We start from the raw sequence: 20,229 nt of genomic DNA on the forward strand, positions 1-20,229 counted from the left end.
TTAACCAACTACTACATGTGTTTCATCTACAAACACTATAGTGCTTTTAGAAAGAGGTATTATTCTACACACGTTTTCTTTTCAATTTTGCATCAACAAGTGAAGCATTACAGGTATATGTATTAAACAATTTCCCCAACGCCGGTTAGCAGGGAAGTTTTGGAGCTTGGAACCAAACCCACACCAGACTGACCCAAGTCCTCCAACCTCTTCAGGCAAACTTACTTGAACAGTAGCATGAAAAGCACCAAGCAAAACCTACCTGTGGATGGTAGACACTGAGTGATTTCACTTTGTGCAATGGTAACAAAACCTTCAATAAGAATATTTTGTGCTCTTCTTTTAATGGTAAGGCAAATCCATTAATTATGCTGCCAGGGAAAGAAGTTTAAAAATAAAGATCAGTAATTATATGAAAGTCTGCTTTGATGTATAGTATACACAAAAATTCTTGGGCTTAGCACTTGTTTTCTAATATTTAGAAATGAATAAAATAGTCAAATCAATCTCTTGTCCATAGCATAACCAAGCTTTTCAGAAGTCTCAAATTCTTCTTCAAAGCTGCACACAACTGTACCTACAGTTCAGAATTCACCTTTCACTGTTTCAAAGCTTTGAATACACGTCTCCCCCAGTCTCTTCATAGTATTAACAAGTGAAACAGAGACTGGATTAGAACAGGTAATCCAGGAGAGCAGACAACTCAAAACATGACTTCTACTTAAGTATTACTATTTCTGCAAGGTCCTAGAGCACAACCAAACAGCACCTGAACACAAGACATCCCAGTTACAGCTGAGTGCAGATGTAGCTCAGTACTGGATCAACGGCACATTTACCTAAACCCACAGTACTAGGACAAGAAGCTCTATGCCAACAACCTGCTGGGTGAAACTTCTTAATGGACTAGATAAATAACCAATACAGAACAGTTACAGCTTAAAAGCCTCATTGAGCTACTAGAAATTTTGATTTGGAAGCCTGAGGGGGAAAACCCCCAAAACCAATCCAACAGCTTCACTTTTAAATTTGTAACACTTAAATCTAACCTAACAAAATGAAGAATAAAAAGCTGGTGACTTAATAATGGTTTTGAAGATTTAGCTCCATATTCTAGTAGTTAAACTTTACATAGTTTTCAGTATGTCTTGATGAACATTACTTGAGTATAATGTGTTGAAGTAATAATGGACATATAACTCCTTTAATCAGTGAACATTTCATTGAAAATTAAATAACTATTCTGGGCAGACATGTAGACCTAGAAAATTTTAAAACATCTTTCCAGTTTCAACAGCACTCTGGGCTGCATCAGGAACAGCACTGCCAGTAAGTTGAGGCAAGTAATCCTTCACCTCTGCTCAGCCCTGTTGAGACATCTGGCTTTGCTGTGTCCAGGACAAGAAGGATGCAACCATACTGGAAGGAGTCCAGTAAAGTGCAATGAAGGTTTGAGTGTCTCACATGCACAGAGAGGCTGAAAAAGCTGTTTATTGTGAAGCAGAGAAGGCTCATGGGGATCTCACCCAAGTGTACAAATATGTGAAGGGTGTAAAGAGTAAGACTCTTGTTAGTGATGCGCATTCAAAGGGCAAGGGACAAACAGAAACACAGGATATTTAATTCAAAGACCAGAAAAAAAAAATCCTTTTTATTGGGAGTGTGGTCAAACATGGAAACCTGTTGCCCAGAAGGGTTGTGGGGGTCTTCATCCTTGGAGATATGCAAAGCCTGACCAGACACAGCCCTGAGCAACCTGCTCCTGCTGACCTGTTACTTTCATGTGCAAAGACATGGAAATACCACAAAGTAAACTTAACTGAGCTTTTGCAATGTATTAATGTACAAAAAAAAAACTTGCACATGGATTACAAAGATCAGTTAATAAAAAACTCACTAGTTTCAATGAGGCTATCAGCCTGAAGTTTTAAAATTTTAGTGTCAAGGGCTTACAGATACATCACTGAAATCTGAAAAATGATGGGGTTGACAAAATGAGGTTTCTGAAGTTTTGTAACCATGCTTCCTTTGTTTACCCACTATGTATTCAGTGATGTTGGAGAATTTTTAGTAAATTTCAACTCACTACATTTTACTGGTAGTTGCTTTACAAATGACGTTAATTACAAGGATCCTAAGCAGAAAAGAAGACCTAAAAAAATAAGACTAAAAAAATTGTCACATCCCAAAACATTGCCACAAGGTTCAAGTTTTTTCTGTGTTTCTACAATTTTAGACGAAACGTACTGTCTTTGTAACAGCTTTGACACATGAAATGAAGTTATTTTAAATCTTGTCTCAAAATCAATCTGCAATCCCAAACTTCATTTTTGAAATCTACTCTTAAAACCAAGTGAGTTAATCAAACAGAATTTACAACTTACCTTCCCAGTATTTCCAGTAATTCTGCTATGCCATTGTGATGTTCTGTTTCATAAATAAACCTAAAAAACGGAAATATTTTACTGGGTTATTGCTGGTTTATTGGGTTACTGCTGAAGAGAGACACAGATCTAATAGCAAGATCCCCATTTAACATTACAGGTAGCCTTGACCCCTAACATTTTATTCACTCTGTAAAAAGAAAACAGAGAGGCATAGATGAAAAGAAACTTTGTGGAAACAGAAATCACTAGCACACCAAGCTGCTTTCAACCTTCACACCTGCTTGCTCTTTTGTCCAACATTTAACAGAGTAGCCTACACTCGAGCTTTTCCCAATACTTTATTGTATGCCATTTTAATAATGCAATAGTGAACACAGCAAATACCATTTTAAATAGTAAAATAACACAAGAGTATCTGGCATAATTAAATGCCATGACTCAACCTTCTATAGCAAATGCAAGCACAAGGTGTTCAAACAGTTACTACCTCTGAATCTAAAAAGCTCTTTGGCACTACAGATCTCTGTGCATACAAAAGGCTTGTAATGAACAGAGGAAGTCACATTTTTCTGAATCTTCTTTTGACAGAGCACTGTAGCTTACTAGAAGGTCACCTTTCCACCCTTCTTCACCTGACTATAAATTTATGGACAAAGTTCTATGAACGGCTTCAGGTAATTTGCAGAGTTATAAAAATTTACACTTAGGAGAAAATAATTCTACTAATTTGAAAGCATTTTTTTATTTGAAAATTTGTCATATGCTGACATATTAATGGCTATTTTTAATCCAGAATAGTTGAAGTGAGAGTTTTTAATCCTTAAAGATCCTTTCCATATAACTAAGGACAACAATTCCAAGCAAAACTAAAGACAATGATACAAAAAGCTTTGGATTGAATTAATAGGCACATAAAGGTTTAATAACTAAAAAAGAAGTTTGTTGTTGGTTTTTCTTTTCCTTGTACAATTTTGTAGCTGTGCAAATTACATCATCTCCCATACACATGTCAGATTAAAAACTTTCTTATACAAACTATACATAGGTGATCTAATGACCAGAGCATTTCTTTGCCATTCAAAAACTTTGCACCAGAACTATCTGTGTTTGAAGACTTTGCTTCCATTATCTCTGAAAGCAAAGTGCAACAAGTGGCAAATAAAAACACTTTTCAGGAGTGCACTATAACGCACTATAATGCACTGCAATGCTGTTTCATGATCTGTTTCAGATATTTGACCAAATTATGCATTTTGGATTTAATTTAATAAAATCCATGCATGGGGGAAAAAAATCTGCATCTTGAAGATACACCTGTACTTTTTCCTTGGGATATCCTGTCAAGAACACTTGACTGCAAGACAGTACAGGCTCGCTAATTATTTTGAAGTACCTCCTCTGCATCTTTCCTAAAGGCTTAGTTGTTGCCACAGGCAGGGAAGATCAGCTCCCTCTACAGCTGGTACTGCCGGGTGCCATTCATGAGATGGCACAGAGGGCCTGGCAGCTTTTTGCTATTTTCTTAAAGAGGTAGCACCACGCATTCATTTTGGGATGAAAACAGTGGAGGAGAAAAAGGGGAAGCAAGACAGAAGGAGTAAAAATGATAAACAACATAAATATTTGTAGAAAAGTGAAGAATATCAAAATGAAAAAACTAAAACAGGCACCATAATCTTGCATTCACATTGGACATAACCGCAGTAAAAACACACTCCAAAGACCTTTGGTGATACAGGGGATTAATTTTTCATCTTCATTTTTTTTGTATCAGTGATAATACTGCAGTTCATTCTATGGTAATAAACATTTCACATGCACTCAACTGTATGTTGCAATTCAGAGGAAGAAGAGGCAGCAAAGGTGCTCCTTCAAACAAATTACAGATCTCTCAGTCATGCAATTTCAGCTCATTTTCTGCATTATGAAGAACTGCACCTTATTAAAGCATTACTGTAATACAAACACCATTATCCAATAAGAAAAAAAGCCTCCCACAAATATACTAAAGCACCCACTAAATCATACACTAACTCGAATTTCAGCTGCCAGACTTCTGTCATATGAAAGACTACCCTAATTTAAATCACCCGGAGTGGTATTAATTATTGTTAGATGTAGCAATATTGAGTATAAACATACAAAGAATTTAAAAAATTGCTAGCAGTGTCTTGGGAGTGTTTTAATGGCATACCTGATCACATGTACCATAATACAAAAATGTTCACATACCTATAAAATATATTATTAATTTGTTTCCGGATGTAAGCTCTTAAGCCTAGGAATTTCCCATATATTCTGTGAAGAGTTGTTTTAAGAAAATCTCTTTCACGAGGATCTTCACTGTCAAAGAGCTCTAAAAGCTGTAAAGAGGGAAAAAAGATGCATTTTAAGTGAATCTAATGCATTGTAACAGTAATTTAGAGCTTGAAGTTAAAAATTGTTTTTTAACCTCACCTGTAATACAAACTTCTGATCAATATATTTCTTAGCTATATTAGGTTGAAAATCTGGAGATTCTAAAAACCTTAAGAAAAATTCATAAACAAGCTGGAAAAAAAACAACAAAAAAACCAGTATTAGTCTTTCAGACAAGAACCATTTTATAAGCATCACATTACAAAAACTGCTAATTAGTTGCTCAGAACTGCAAAATTATTTCAGTTGTATTTATCTATATAACACACAGTAAAAGCTTTGCTCTTGCTCTCCTGATGAATTGCTAGAACTTGAGGTTCTTTAAACTGCTGAAATTCTGCTGAGCTCCATCACTACACTTTACTCAAATGACACACAGTAATCTAATATTTAACATGCCCAGAAGTACATGTTCTAAGAATTCTCTGTTCTCCTCTGTTTGTCACGTTACCTCTGAAAGCTAAAGCTGTGCCAGGGCCAGATCAAAGCATTCATAGCGACAAATGGAAGCTCATTTAAAATCTCAGCAGTTACATCCACAAGAAACAATAAGCCTTTAAGAACTGATTTCTTTTTAAAGATTATCAGTTTTAAGTCAAGAAATATATTTTAAAAATTACATGAAAAAGTAATTAATTTGTGATAAACACATAACTTTAAAAATTCTGAATAAATAAACAATGAATTTAACGTAAAAATGCTGTTATAGACTCTGATGTCTCAGTCTCCATGAAGTACCTGTAGATGAGGCCATGCAGCTTCTAAGGTTGGTTCATCTTCCTCTGGATCAAATTCTGCTCCCGTTGGATTGGAAGATGGTGGTAATGTTCGAAACATATTAACTGCAAACTGAAATTACATGTGCCTTTAAGAAATTTGAAACAAGTGAATGACCAAAAAAAAAGACTTCAAAGATGGTTTTGACTAGAAATTCTTTACATGAACTATTTTAATTAACATTTACAAAAATACAAGCTATATAATGCAGTTTTTTAAACAGTGAGGAGCATTTATACTTCTTTAAAGACCCCTAACTTGGAGAACATTTTTCCATGCAGTAAGTACTTGTTAAAGCACCAAACAACTGGATGTGTTTTATGAGGATACTGCTCTGATCTCTCTACACACAGATATGTTTTAAAGCCCAAGCAAACGTGTATAAAATGTTTACACAAACATTTTTATATATACACACTTTATAAGGCCTTGCAGCAACCTGCAAAAGAATAAGTAGAGATGCAAAGCAAAGATTACTCACATCTATCCTTCTCTGTAAGATATTACAAGTTTCATTTCACGCAGTGGCTGTACACATATGGAAACACTTAAATCCCACACACCACCATCCCCAGTGGTATTTCTCTTAAACCATGTCCATATACCTGACATTACAGAGCACTGAGGGGGGAGAAATACACACCCTAATCCTTTCAATGTTTCACTGTCTGAATTCTGAACCCAATGAAAAACATTTAGCATCCTCACGGAAGTGGACCAGTCTACAAATATGAATAGCTTTTCAGGTTGTTGATACACATGTATTTTAGTGTTTCCAAGTGCCTGTCTAGATACAAATTCATACTAAGTAGGATTCAAAGCAGCACTCTTCACAAAACCTTAAGCATGAGGGAAGTTTACAAGTCCATAATAAAGCAGAAAACCCCCCATTCCCTGACACATGGATTGAAAACATTTCTAAGAGGTCCTATTTTAGAGAAAACCACCTCATCACTAAATGCATGTAACTTGATTTTTTTAAAAATAAAAATACATAATCTGAAATAATCGTGTTTATATTAATTCATACATATGCACATAAACACTAATGCAAAGTAAAAAGAACTTGTTGGTTGAACAAAAAAAGCTTACACAATTTTAAGGGAAAAAATTTAACATACATTCTCAAGAGTAGCCTTACCTAGAATGATGCAAGGATTCAAAAAAAGGTTTGCAGTATTCCAACTTCTCCACCTGTAAGGTCAGCTAGCAAAACCAGCTGGCTTCCTTGTGGATAAGAATGGAATAGCTAGCTAGGGATGCAAATGGTTCTTCTCATACCCTGAGGCACTAATGAAAACTTTACTTTGTGTGCAAGTTGGGAGCTCATTACACAAATGTAAGGTTTGTCCACATTCCCAGTAAGAAAACCTGAGAAAGCCTTTATCTGTATCTGCTGTACAGCTGTGGCTGTCAGTACTGAAAGAAGAAAATTCCCTAAATCCTCCTGCAATCCAAAATGTTCAGTAGGACAGTCATTGGTATGAGACCACCAAATTGCTGAGCAAATAGAAAAAGGTCATCTATTTAGCAGTGCAAGTGTGCTTAACAGAGACTTTCTTGTTCTAGTTTGCTGCTTACTCATCATCAATTCAGTACCAAGCAGTCTAAACTTATTTTGGTACAGAACAACAAAAAAATATAGGCATCAATGCAAATTAGTATATGGTCCCAGACCGCTTCTGCTACTTTACAATGATCCTTTAAGACAAATGCCCCATCCCTCAGTGGCTTGAACACATGGCAGAAGCAAGGAGAAGACTGTCAAAACAAATCCACAACGGCGGACTGGCCCGACCCTTCATTATGACTGAGCATATCAGGCTCCATAAAGAAATTCTGTTTAATTCCATTTCTCCTTACAACACGAAAGTAAATTCTGTTTCCAAATACACAGATCATTTTGTGCTTAAAAAATACTAAGATATTTTAAAAATAAATTTTGGTAAACATTTGCTCATGATGAGAATGGTGACTACACTGAAGAGAGAGCTATATCCTGTGCCAAACTGATTTATCAAGTCAGCTGCAGCTGGCTTCATGGGGCTTCAGCATAAGGCACAGATAGGCTCCACACTAAACATGCACCACAAGTATTGGCAAGAGTTAACCTATACGTTGTTATTGATATTCTATCACTGTAACAGATTGGAGGTATCTTTCTGCAGGTATTTAAAAGCAAATTTGAGAATACATTTCCCACATCTGGCCAAGTAAAAGACAACAGGTCAGAGAAGCTGATTTGCCAGGAAAAAGAAAATTCTTTGAAGAAGGCTACATCACCAGGAACAGCAGAAACATTTACAGAGCCTTTGCAAGAAAACCAGTATTTGGCTCAGCAAACATGCCAGTACAGGAAATCTCCAGGACCAGCTAGAAAAAAATATAAAAAATAAAAGATGCCTCCGCTGGCATTTGTACTGAACTAATGTCTTATTTGAGGATGAAATAAACATTCTTTTGCATCAGGTGAAAGGTTCCTATGCTTTCAACAACTACAGATCAATTTAAGGAAAAAAAGTTTAGACCCCACAATTTTGAATTTGCTTACAATGTACCTATTCAGAATGCAAGGTCTACTCCAACATCACATTTAAAATACATTCTTTACACCACAATTTCAGTCTTTATGAATGTCCAAATTCTACCATAGGTAATAAACACATGTGCTGTACGTACATTTTTACTGTTTTCTCAGGTTTTACTGAGCTGGTTCTTTTTTTTTTGGTTGGTTTTGTTTTTGCTTTTGTTTGGTTTTGTTGTTGGTGGTATTTTTGGTTTTTAACAGCATCAAACAAAGCCCTCTTGTTGATCACTTGATGTTTATTAGAAAGTTCTGACAGATTAAGTTCCCTCAGTTTAAAGATGCTTCCTTGCAGAGGTATGCATTTCACCCACCTTTGACAGGATTCTGGGAAAAGCAACAGAATGCCATTTCCCTCTTCACATTTTGATTCTTTTCATGAATACCTCCACTCCCAGTTTAAAATAATGCTGTGAATTACCTACTAACTGGCAGGGCCAATGAGCATATGTATGTGCTGTCCTGCCATCTCAGATCTGACAGATGGCTGAGCAGACAGTGGGAGGCAGTATCCAACTGCAGCAGCTAAATCTGCAGGTTTACATTATATTCCCATGACGGAAAAGTCATCCTGATGCTCTGTTTTTCTTCATAATATTCCTTCATTCCAGCAACTGAGACATAGAGTAATTACAACTTCAGAGAATTAAAAGTAAAGCTGATATATCTTTAAGTTCCCCTTTTTAAAAGCATGGACATCGAGTGATTAACCACCTCTGACCTTTGTTTAAAAAATATGATGAAAATCTGCAATAATCAGTGGTCTTCCAAGAAAACAAATCTAGGAAGACTAGACATGAAATTTAAAACCAGCTAAGGTTGTTAAACAAATGGAAGAATAACCTTATCTAAAGAATTCTTAAAGTCTCTGGCTCTCACTATAAAATAGAAAATCTGGGTCATGTCAGGTGTTAGCAACACAGTTTTGTACTTGGTGTTTTTTAAAATAGCAAGTGGAAAGATTTAAAACCTAGACAGTATTTTTTTATGAGAAATGGGACCTGTGAAGCCTGATTTGATCTGTTTTGCATTTTATATCCTCAGCCCACAGAACACAAAACTGCTCAAATCAAGCTGCATCTTGCTTTGAAAGCACAAACCTGACACTATCTTGTGTACTAAGCCACAGAGATTGGAAAATTTACAATGAATTAGTATCAGTGAGTCCTCTACCCATGAAATGGCTGATCTTTTTTCTAACTTGACAGTCTTTTGACCAAACAGACAAGAGACAATCTTTTTTCCTCCAAATTTCCTCTAGGGCCAATTTCCCACAGAAGTGTAAGTAAACACAGCATAACTGAAACATATTCTCCTTCCCAGTTCATCCCCCCACCAAAAAAATTCTACAAGCCCCCCCAAACTTATGAAATTTGAGTCTTTATGAACACTGGCCCAGTGTGCCAAAATTCTGTCTGTGCTGTTAGCACTAACAACACTTGACTTCAAAGGACATAACAGGAGGATGGGAGAACAAAAAAGGAAAAGCAAACAACCTGCCTTTTTAAGAGTTCAGGGGTGTTTGCTGTAATGTTTGACTGCAGGTAGTTATCAACCCTGCAGTTCTGGTGGTCCATTTCACACAAAATGAGAATATTTTCAAGCAAGTAGGCATCAGAGATATTACACATTTTCTCCTCCCTTCTGCTGAGCAGCCTGAGTGAAGCCTGATGTGAACAGCTCTAAATCAAGAGCCATATAAACTGAAAGTCTGTGCATTCTGTATTCATATGAAGAAAGCCAACCTAATAGTTAATGGAGCAACAAGTAGCACACTTCTATTGACAGCAATTTCTCTTACTCTAGACGAAAGATAGAAGACACCACACCTGCAGTGCCCCTTCAAAAGCAAAAACACCAAACAAACAAAAAGCCACCAAAAAACTCAAGCTCACATGGGTATAACTTAGCATGTAGTTTTAATAATGCATGAAATGTTGCAGTAAAAACCACTTCAGTTGCTGAATAAAATTACATCTGCTCCTATATATAGTATCAATTAAAAAAAAAGTAGCACTACCCTATGTGCTAGTGCACAACATAATATTCTCATGCAGCCCTGCTTTCTTCAAAAGCCCAGCTAAAAAAACCACATATATTCTTTTCTAAGTAAAAACAAAGTTGAAGGACGCATCAGCTGGCTCACTGAAGAAGAAAGGGAAAACACTCTTGAATCCATTCTGAAGAAGAACATTAAATCCATTTTAGAAATTGATTTCTCATACTTTTGAAAAGAAGACAGGCTTAAAATTGAATTACTAGCTAAGCCACTAGATGAAAATATAGCTTAAAGAAAATTCCAGGATACCTAAAGTAAAACAAGAGAAAAAAAGAGGGATGGGGTGGATGGACATGACATGAGCACTAAGAATTATAAAGAATAAAGAAGAATCACATCATAAGGTAGATTTTTTTTTTTGTCAGAGAGAAAGAATGTTTGAAGCTATGGAAAAGGAAACATTATTTTATTTCTATTAGACAGATAACCTGTGAAATTCATTGCCCTAAGTGATTAGCCTTAATAATAATTAAACAACACCAAACAGAACTTAGACACATATAGAGCATGTACCCATGTACATACACAAACAAGTAGCCTCCAAGCTGTAAAGTTTGACAGAATGCCATAGCAAAATTCCAATTTCCCTGCCAACTGCCAACTCCACAAACTTTCCAAACTGGGAACCATTCTCAAATCTGAGTATTTCTTGATCCTCATAATTTTATTGAAAAAGCTATTCCTTATTAATATAATTGAGTGCCAGTAGCAGCACATAATTTATCAATGTTTCTTGGAAGAGTTTTAAAGTACACAAAGACATTAGATTTATTTTTCCTTAAGATTCCCACAAACAATTCAGATATATAGCTAGAATTTAGCAAATGCACGACAATCTACACATACACGCCTGAAGGAAAGATCATAATACTACTGGAGAAAGAATACAGTTATTTCAACAAATCACCAAAGGAAAAAAAACCTATCTGAATTTAACCTCAAAATATCAGTCCAGGTGCCTTCACTGACAGTGTCTCTCACAATGCTATGTAAAATCCATGCAAGGAAACCCCACACCCTTTAGATCCTTGCACACACGAAGCATACTAAATTCACCAAAAGAATTTTTGGACACTGCATGCTACCAGCAGAACACTGGCAATAAAGATAGCAGCCAAACTGTGCTGCAAGATTTGTTCAAATGACCGAAGTGCAGACTTGATTACCACTGGTTGCATTTGAAAGCAAAGACAGTATACATTCTCCTTAGCTAAATGTACTCTGGCCATAACTGTTTCATGGAGGAAGATAACACAGGCATAGAAAGCACAAGCAATGAAATATGGGCAGTTAAGAATTCTCACACAGAGCAAACACCAATGTTTGACACTGGTATTGAAGAACTCATAATGAACTCCATTTTACTTGAAGGAAGACTCAGCAAGCTTATTCTCTTTCATCTCTCTCTTTCAACAGTGTCAAGTATTTCAAAACAAGCAATCAATTAGAAAAAACCCAGAGATATAAATAAATTATTAAAACATGGGAAAAGTCATGATCCCACATCTCTTCATTAACCATCCTCAATGCTTTGGGTACATATTTGACAATCCAGAGTTATGTGTAATCCTCATATAGTCAGAAGTTCTCATGAAAATAACCTGTATCAGTAAACACTTATGGCTGATTTAGATAACAATCTTCATCATAAGCAACACCCTACATACTATAAATCCCTAGAATCTTTGAAGAGGCTTCAACGCCTCTGATTTGCAGGAGGACCCCTACATTTGACTAAGTTCACATTTATGTTATGTTCTCAACCCCCTGAAAATTCACCCTAAGCTATAAAGCCTCGGGAAAAATCCTCCTGTTACACATGGCCGAGAGTTTCTTGTAAGCTTATTAGTCAGGAATTTCAAAAGATGCTTTCTGTTCTCAGGATATTGCAGACAACAGCTACAGACCTCAACCCAACTGTTATGCCAGGCCACTGGTGTCTGATCACCACCATGATGAGAGCTGAAAGACGCTGCTACAGTTTTGTGGCCTCCTCCTCTGGAGAGAACTTGCACAAAACAGAAAAATAAGAGAGGTCTAGCTAGCCAGGATTTGGATAGTGAGAAGGGAGGAACAATGCAGGTCTGAATGCTTCACTTAACTTGTTCCTCATCTGCCATCCATGTACTTAGTAAGGTCTGACTCTAAAGCTCACCTCTGAACACAGACTAAAGTCAGTCTCTGGTACTGAACAAGATTAAAAGTGTCAAGCCCGCAAAAGTGATCTTAATTCTAATCCTCAATTCTTTAAAATTTCAGTATTACAATCTATATGTTTATATATATTTTTTCCCCCTCCATATTTTTATAAACACTTATTCCAAAAAAAGATTTGTGGGGAAGAAAATAAACAGGTTTTTTTTTAAATACAAGATTTTGTTTTTACCAACTTAAACCGTAATCTAATTCTGCTTCATATATGTGTCTAGTTTCTATCTTACAAAGAAGAACAATCAACACTGGCAACAAAATTTCAAAGCTCTGTTATTCTTTTGCAGATGTGCAAACATAACTGAGCTTTTATTAGGATTTCAGCAAAATTTCTTAAGATAAATTGATACAGCTGAAGAAGCAACACTGAATTGTAAAACAGAAAGTTCTCATTGTTAAATCACTTACCATATGTACTACTTCAGGGTAAATAGGTTCTGTAATCACATTGCGATTGTGTGTGATATATTCTACCATTTCACTTAAAGCTGCTCGTTTTACTTCCTTCCACTTTAGGTCACTTAGTGGATCAGAAACAAAGTCAAAAAGTACACAACATTGTCGTAACTTCTGGATAAAAAGCTTTTCTTGATCCGCTGGAGGAACATCTGAAAAATGAAAACAATTGGTTATAAATTATATTGTAGTGGATTTCACTACATTTTTACCCCATTTTTACTTTGTGAAACACAGGTATAGCAGTGTTTAAGACTACAAGCAAACTTTCTAAATCTTCACACAACTTTCAGGAATATCATGTTCCAGAGTATGAACCCCACTGAAATACTCTGTACATTTCAGGATGATTTAAAAAATTGCAACAGTGATGCATAACTCACCCTTGCCAGAAACAGAACCTGCATGGAAAAAATACATACTTGAAAAAATGCCTGCATGTGCTTTGTGTTCTGCTTAAGTAATCCCACGAGCCGTTAAAATGATGGCTATATGTGAGATTACATATTATACACAGCAAAAACTTCCAGGATCAGGACTTAAATATTCACGAAATACTAGATAACTAGGCAGAGGTAAAGAAAGCAGTACCATGTTTTGACTGCAGTACAAACTTGCATCCAATTCAAATGGCCACATGACTGCAGCATGAAGCTTAAGACATGAAATGTGAACACACCACAGAAGTCTGCCTAAGTTTATACCATAACACATTTTATGTTTCTGCATAATGACTTTTTTATTGTTAGATATGAACTGCTGAGACAGTAATAGCATGTTAAAATACAGGACTACATTGACTTTGTAAATAGTTCTGCAATCTCTCACTTCTTCCAGTTGATGACTTTTTCCTTAGAGTATCGTAAAATGCAAGAATTTTCTTACACAAGCAGCAAAAGCTACCATCCAAGTATTTCAAGCGGTATTACTGAATACAAGCACACATGTATGTACAATCTAGTTAACTGAATGTGCAACATATCTACAGTGCAGCTGCTTAGTTAAATGTGAGTTGCTCTCCTTATAAAGTGCCTGAAAAACTTCTTATGATAACAAAGCTGGAATAGCTCTTCTCTCTTGAAGAGAAGTTGCTTTCAGAAGTATTTTTGTTATAATAAACCTGGAAGACTTATTTGGTTTAACACAGCTGGCAGTTTTTTTCAAGTTACATGCACCTAATTGCTCTGAAGATTAATTCCAGTTAAAAAAACTTTGTATAGTAATAGCCCTGAAGAACGGAGAATAAAAATACAGTGCTCATGGAACAAACCACAACCAGTAAAATTTTGGTGTCACCAAGACACCTGAGACAGTGAAGAATTCTAGGAGTAGAAAGAAGGTGCTCAATGACAGGTGATCCTAAGCAGAGCAACAACTTTCTGACAAATAAACCAAATTTCCTGTCCAGTGTTGTGAACAAAGCCACACAAGTTTTGTATCTGAATACTCATGCTTTTGTTTATTTGAATTACAAACTATAGTAATGAATAATTTCTCCTGAGAAAATACCAAGTAAGTAATTAATTAAGCAGTTTGCACACTGAAAGCCAGCCCAATTTATGACCTGAATTCAAAAAGTCTCAGACACACAAAGTGGTTGGAGTGGTTACCTTTTCCTAATTAACTGTAAAACAGAAAGTGGTTCAACCTGAAGCATAATAACAGTTACACTTAGGGATACTGTGCTATGAATTCACAATCCACAAAATCCAAAGCCTAAATACAGACTATAATTACACAAGTAATGGACATACAATTACAGTGATTTACAGTACACTAACCTGAAAGGAGAAGAAGCATTAAAGATGTAATTACCACTATAGTGAAAGTTAAAGGCTGACAATTAGGAGGGTCAAGAAACACCCTCAACTAGGTAAGCCACCTTCCTTGCCATTTAAGTACCTCACTCATCCTTATTATTTGAGAGATCTTTATACAGACTGAGAAGCATACATATTTCTAATGAACTGTGTTTTGTTTATTTGGGTGAGACACAACCCCTCCTTTAGGAGTGTTCATCCACAGCTTTCAAGCATCTGGACCTCACATCCCTTCTAGTACTTGTCTGGAGTAGCTGCTATGAAATCAGGAGCATCCCTACTTTTAAGGTGTGAAAGGATTTCAGCATGACACAAAGCAGAAGGTAGTTAAGAAGATGACTTGAGTAGACCATAATTTTTGTGCAGAGCATGTGTGCACACCTGCAGAGCAACTCTGGGACATGCAACAAGTCATTTATCCCCAGCCATGTGCCAGGGACTAGCTGGTTATGTTCTTTCAGTTAACTGCACGCCAATTTCTAAATCACCTTCTATTTCAATTAAGTGATAACCCCTAATTTCCATTTGCTTAATTAACTGACATATTTGAAGAGAATGCCATTAGGGGAAAAAATTCCCTACTTGTGCAACTCTGGTGCTCCATTCCCCAGTGACTGCGGGAAGGTCGTAATTATTGAGAAGCTACTCCTTAAAATTACACCACAACTGATACTCACTATTCACTGAACATTTAAAAAAAAAAACCCAAACATCATCACTCCCAATAAGACCAAATTTAAACCCCAGATATTCTGCTTCCCTCTCCCAACTGGTAGCAACTATTTGCGTAATTTTCACAGGACTTCTAAACAGTAGCAGTAGAATCATCTTAAGACTTTTTACTCACTCCAAACACTTATCCCTACCAGTATTCATACCTTAAATAAGTACTATTTCTGGTCTTCTGCTGGAGCACAGTTTTTCATAATCCCAAAGAAGGTCAGTCTTACATTTGGATTGGATGCCCAGCAATTCCTGACACTGCTTTACAGAAATTTGTTATGGCATATTTTATGCCTAAACCTGCATCATTTATCCTACTGTCCTTTTTGTAAGAGGGAAATATACACTGGAAAAACTATCAAAAGAAGGTAGGTCTTATGAGAGCAAGGTATGTTTCTGGGACAGAGGGATCAGCTTTTTGTCTTGTTTGGGTTTTCCGGCATTTTTTCCCTTACAATCACAGGATAACTGCTGGATCAAGTTATACAACCTACAGAAATTCAAGCTCTGCCGCTCCTGTTTTAAGAGTATCAATACTGAAATAGCTATTCCGTTTGAAATTTTCAACATCATCTTAGTCTGTGGCCTTGTCTATATATTGATGAGTATAAAGTAAGTTACTTTACACTTTGTAATTGATACCAGCTGTGCTTTTATTATCAGATTAACTAGCCCAGTATCTCACTCTGAAAGGCAGCACTTTCAGTCCATTCTTCAGTTTGAAATAGCCAGGTAAAGATCAGGTACTCAGCTATCAACTGTCTTAGCAAAACAAATATTTGGCTGGAAAAGCTCAAATTAAAACACTGAACTCTGTATGGAAACAGATTCATTGGAAGCTTCAGGCATGTCTTCAGCAATCCTTACTGTGTGAGCTCACTGCAAACAGACTTCACACTGGTAGCTGTCCTTGACTTCAATGTGCTTCTCAGCCAGGATGTGGCACTGGTTTGCACCCAGGAGCTACCACCTCCACATTTTCTTTTGTAATGTACAGACTAGCTAAAGAACTAAAACACTGCTAATATTCTAACAAATCAAGATGTTTCCTGACTTCATATTAAAAAAATTTTTTCCTGTTTTTAAAGAAAATTAGCAAAAGCAAAAACAAACCAGAAAACATTGAAGTTCATGTTTTCAGTGCCTGAGCTTATGTTCAATATTCTATGACACACAAATATTTTTGCCTTGTAGGACTGTAGAGATCTTAAGAGTTTTCTTTATTGTAGTTATGTTCCCTCAAATCTAAAAATTATATTTTTAGTTTTGTGTTGCAATTGTGACATCACCAGGCACTACTGACAGATCCATCTCCTACCTTTCCCATTGAACCCTTTTTTTTCTGTGACAACAGTGTAATATAATCACTGAATGGAGGACAAAAGGCAAGACAAGGTAAGTGGGTGACCCAGAGATGTCACATAAAACAGCTGATTTCTAGTACAGATTGGAAGGGAAATAAAGGCAGAATTTCAAGTTTTAGGTCACGCCCTGACACAGAGAAGAGCTGATGCAATTTCTGCCACAAAACATGATTTGTGGCCAGTTACACTCACTGTTACATCAGTTTGAAAGCTGAAAATGAGACGTGGTTGACATTTTGCAAAAAATACATTCAGAAGACAAAATTCATCTTAGTTGTGTGAATACTTTTCTACTCATATATAAAAGCTTAGCAGAGGTACCAGATTTGGTTGGCTGACAGGTCCCCATTTCACTGAAAGAGAAGTAGCTCTTTTTTCTTTAAAACTATCAGATACCCACAGCCACCAATCAGGACTATGCACATACAGCAAATAAAACTCTCTCATTTTAAATGGGCAGCTAGACTTTAATACAGAAACACACACAGATGTTTAAGTAAAAAAATACACAAAGAATACCATTACACAAAGCATGTGAAAAAACAAGGTCACAGAAAAAAAGACAAGCTAAAAATCCTATGCTGAAAGTAACTGCTTCCTTAATACACTAGTGTAGAGCGAAAGCCCAAGCATCTAAGATGACTCCTGCTTGCAAGCAGACAGTACACCTAATGAAACATGTCTGCAACCCTAATGAAGGACTAGAATTGTTAATGATTTTGAAAAGCAACATTTAACTGTCAAGTAGGGTGCTACCCAGAGCATATCACTAAAAACATTGGTCACAAGGTCCCTTCTGCTGGTCAGAAGTATTAGAGCATTTCAAATGTGATGTCCATTGGCAAAAAAGCAGCATTAAAGCTTTAGTGAAGCTTTGTAATATGCCCTATATAGCTGTACTTCAACAAGGGGAGTCCAGTATTTTGCAATGTTCTCTTAAGACATTTCAGTTGACAGTACCATGGCAGCATTTTTTCAAAGAATGGAGAGTTCAGCGCCTTGAGTAAGAGAAATGGAAACTGCCAGACATGAAGGCAGATGAACTACACAGTACTGAAAGAAGAATATAATCTGTCAAAACACGGGTTTACCAGAATTAGCACTTTTTCCAAAACTAGTGATCAAGTCCTTAAAAATGAGAAGAATTGGAAAAAAATAGAAAGAGTATTACAAAAGCTGAACTAAAATTTGATAAAATTCCATTTAAAATATTTACCTTATTTTGAAACCGTTTAATTGCCATCCTAATTCAAAGCAAGAAGCTATTCCGGAATGATTTTTATTGCATTTCTATTGTGTGACAAACTCTTTATAGTTTTCAGTGATTTTATTGAAATCATGATGACAATAATTAACTAATTAAAGATGACAACCTCCCGTTAACAGAATTCTATCCTAACACATGATATTGGAAATAAGTGGGTAGCACATAGAAGAAAACTTCCAATTCATGCATGGATATATTTAATTAAAGCTGTTACTTGAAGCAGTATATAAAAATAAACTCAAAGAATGCAAGAAAGTACTATAAATATACACAATAAATTTTACACTATAACTAGCAACCCTAGTAGTGGGAGTTTGGCTGCAGATAACTCAAAGCAGGCAAGATGTTGTATGGATACAATGGAATAACAAGTATGTAGAACATACTGCTGTTAATATTGTTTTATTTATTGACCCTGCAGAAAGCATTTCTTTGCCAAAAGAAACACTTAATAACCACAGCAACCAAAGCCACAGGAACGTTCATGGAAAATCAGAGTGCTTGTACTAAGCTCAAGAGAGCATCCCATGTAAACATTTTAAGTGGCATAGAAGAGGAACAAGCTTCCATTTTTATCTCACTATCAAAGATAAAGGGATGTACATGGCAGTGTTGTAAAGCATCCAGGCTTACTCTAAAAGAATTGAGCTGTAAGTTTAAGGTCCTTCTCCAATTACCACGTACAAGACCTGTAAATATTCCTGCCTTCCTTTTTTAAACACTTAACAGATTTCCCATTGAAAACAGGACACTGAAGAATAGATAGACTTTGTCTACAACAAGCTCATGATTCCCAAATGACTCCTGTTCAGTAATTAAAAATATTTTACAGATACTTAGAGCTTCCATAAGGGTTACAAGAAAAAGCTTAACTATTCCAACCAGCCATTATTGTAGTAAAGCTCAGTTGTTCAAGGCCAGATAGAAGGGGAGCTGAGAAGAGTTAGGTGGGTGCACAAGGGATGTTTCCAGCCTCAGGCAGTACTTGGGACAGTGAACCAAAACTTCCAAAGTGTGTCCTTTATCTGCACCAGCTGCCCTGATGCAGCCCTGGGATGTTCAGTACCTGTGTAGGTACTCAGAGAGGGGAGTGAGAACGAACTGCAGTAACAGGCTAATGTCCACTCCTCTGCATTGAGAGAGGTTTCTACACAAAGAGATCTCTTGGCTAAATTTTCATTCAAAAGAAGTGGCTTTTCATTTTATTATGAGGCTTTCAAAGTAATATATTTTTCCATGTAATGAAAAAAAAAAGGGCTGTTAGAATCAAATGAGCTATAACCAAGCTAATTCAACAGCAACTGAAAAAAAAAAAAAAGAAAGAGAAAAAAAAGACAAAAAAACCCCCAAAACAACACCTCAAGAATCCTACAGCTTAAAAGAGCCTGAAAGGAACAGGAAGCACATGTTTTGTCAGTTCCAGAGTGAAGCTCAAAGCAGGTGCTCTACAACACTAATCCCCTCTGAAAGCTCCAGTCATTGGGGAATCCAGCACTGGCGGCAGCTATCTCTCAACTTCAATATTACACCATGGTTTAGAGAATAAAGGAACTAAGTAATGACATTTAACTGTCAAAGATTTAAGATGAGAGGTTTTAAGGACTGATTGATAATGAAATAGGAAAAGAAGTCTGCTGTCATTTTAAACTATTTGGCATAAGTTTTACATACTAAACAACCTGAGGCACTGAAATTACTGCCAGTAACTTTTTTCCAGGTGCACATCCTAAGTCTAATGATGATAAGAGTAGATCAACAGTGAATAATATGCACACCAAATTATCGAATGATTTTTCAAAAGTGGAGCAACACCACTCTGAACCAAACTCTTGCTTTACAAAGAGATTTATCAGAAGTCAACTGTTTCATTAGAAGCAATGGGAAATTTTAAAAATCCTTAAGAGGATATTTGTAATCATAGTTAAGAGAAATAAAGAGTTTTTACACTGTATTAAAATGTTTAAAAACAGCAAGTGAAAAACAAAAGTGATAACTGCATAAATAGTTTAAAGGCAACGTAGCATAAAGAGGAAAACAGGAATGCTTATACAGGAAATGACATGTGAAACAAGCTGAAATGAGCTTGAGCTAATGAAATGGAAATTCCACCTGAAAATTAAGGAGAAAAATGGCAAGAAGGATAATCAAATGGACAATGGAAGG

General features: G+C 36.2%; 1 protein-coding gene across 2 annotated transcripts in view; it reads right to left on the reverse strand.

Annotated features, from left to right (window-relative positions):
• The window catches only part of PPP2R5C (protein phosphatase 2 regulatory subunit B'gamma), a 77,590-nt gene that overhangs the window by 15,982 nt on the left and 41,379 nt on the right, over positions 1 to 20,229 (reverse strand). For both annotated transcript variants that reach the window (XM_085061354.1, XM_085061355.1), the window contains 6 exons: positions 12,845 to 13,044; positions 5,544 to 5,654; positions 4,845 to 4,937; positions 4,620 to 4,750; positions 2,385 to 2,444; positions 263 to 371 (listed from right to left, as the gene is read on the reverse strand). In XM_085061354.1, the coding sequence (XP_084917480.1) occupies positions 263 to 371; positions 2,385 to 2,444; positions 4,620 to 4,750; positions 4,845 to 4,937; positions 5,544 to 5,654; positions 12,845 to 13,044 (704 nt within the window). The remainder of the gene's footprint in view (positions 1 to 262; positions 372 to 2,384; positions 2,445 to 4,619; positions 4,751 to 4,844; positions 4,938 to 5,543; positions 5,655 to 12,844; positions 13,045 to 20,229) is intronic.

The sequence above is a fragment of the Lichenostomus cassidix genome, chromosome 5 (genome assembly GCF_008360975.1).
Source record: "Lichenostomus cassidix isolate B80296 chromosome 5, HeHo_3.0, whole genome shotgun sequence".
NCBI lineage: Eukaryota > Metazoa > Chordata > Aves > Passeriformes > Meliphagidae > Lichenostomus > Lichenostomus cassidix.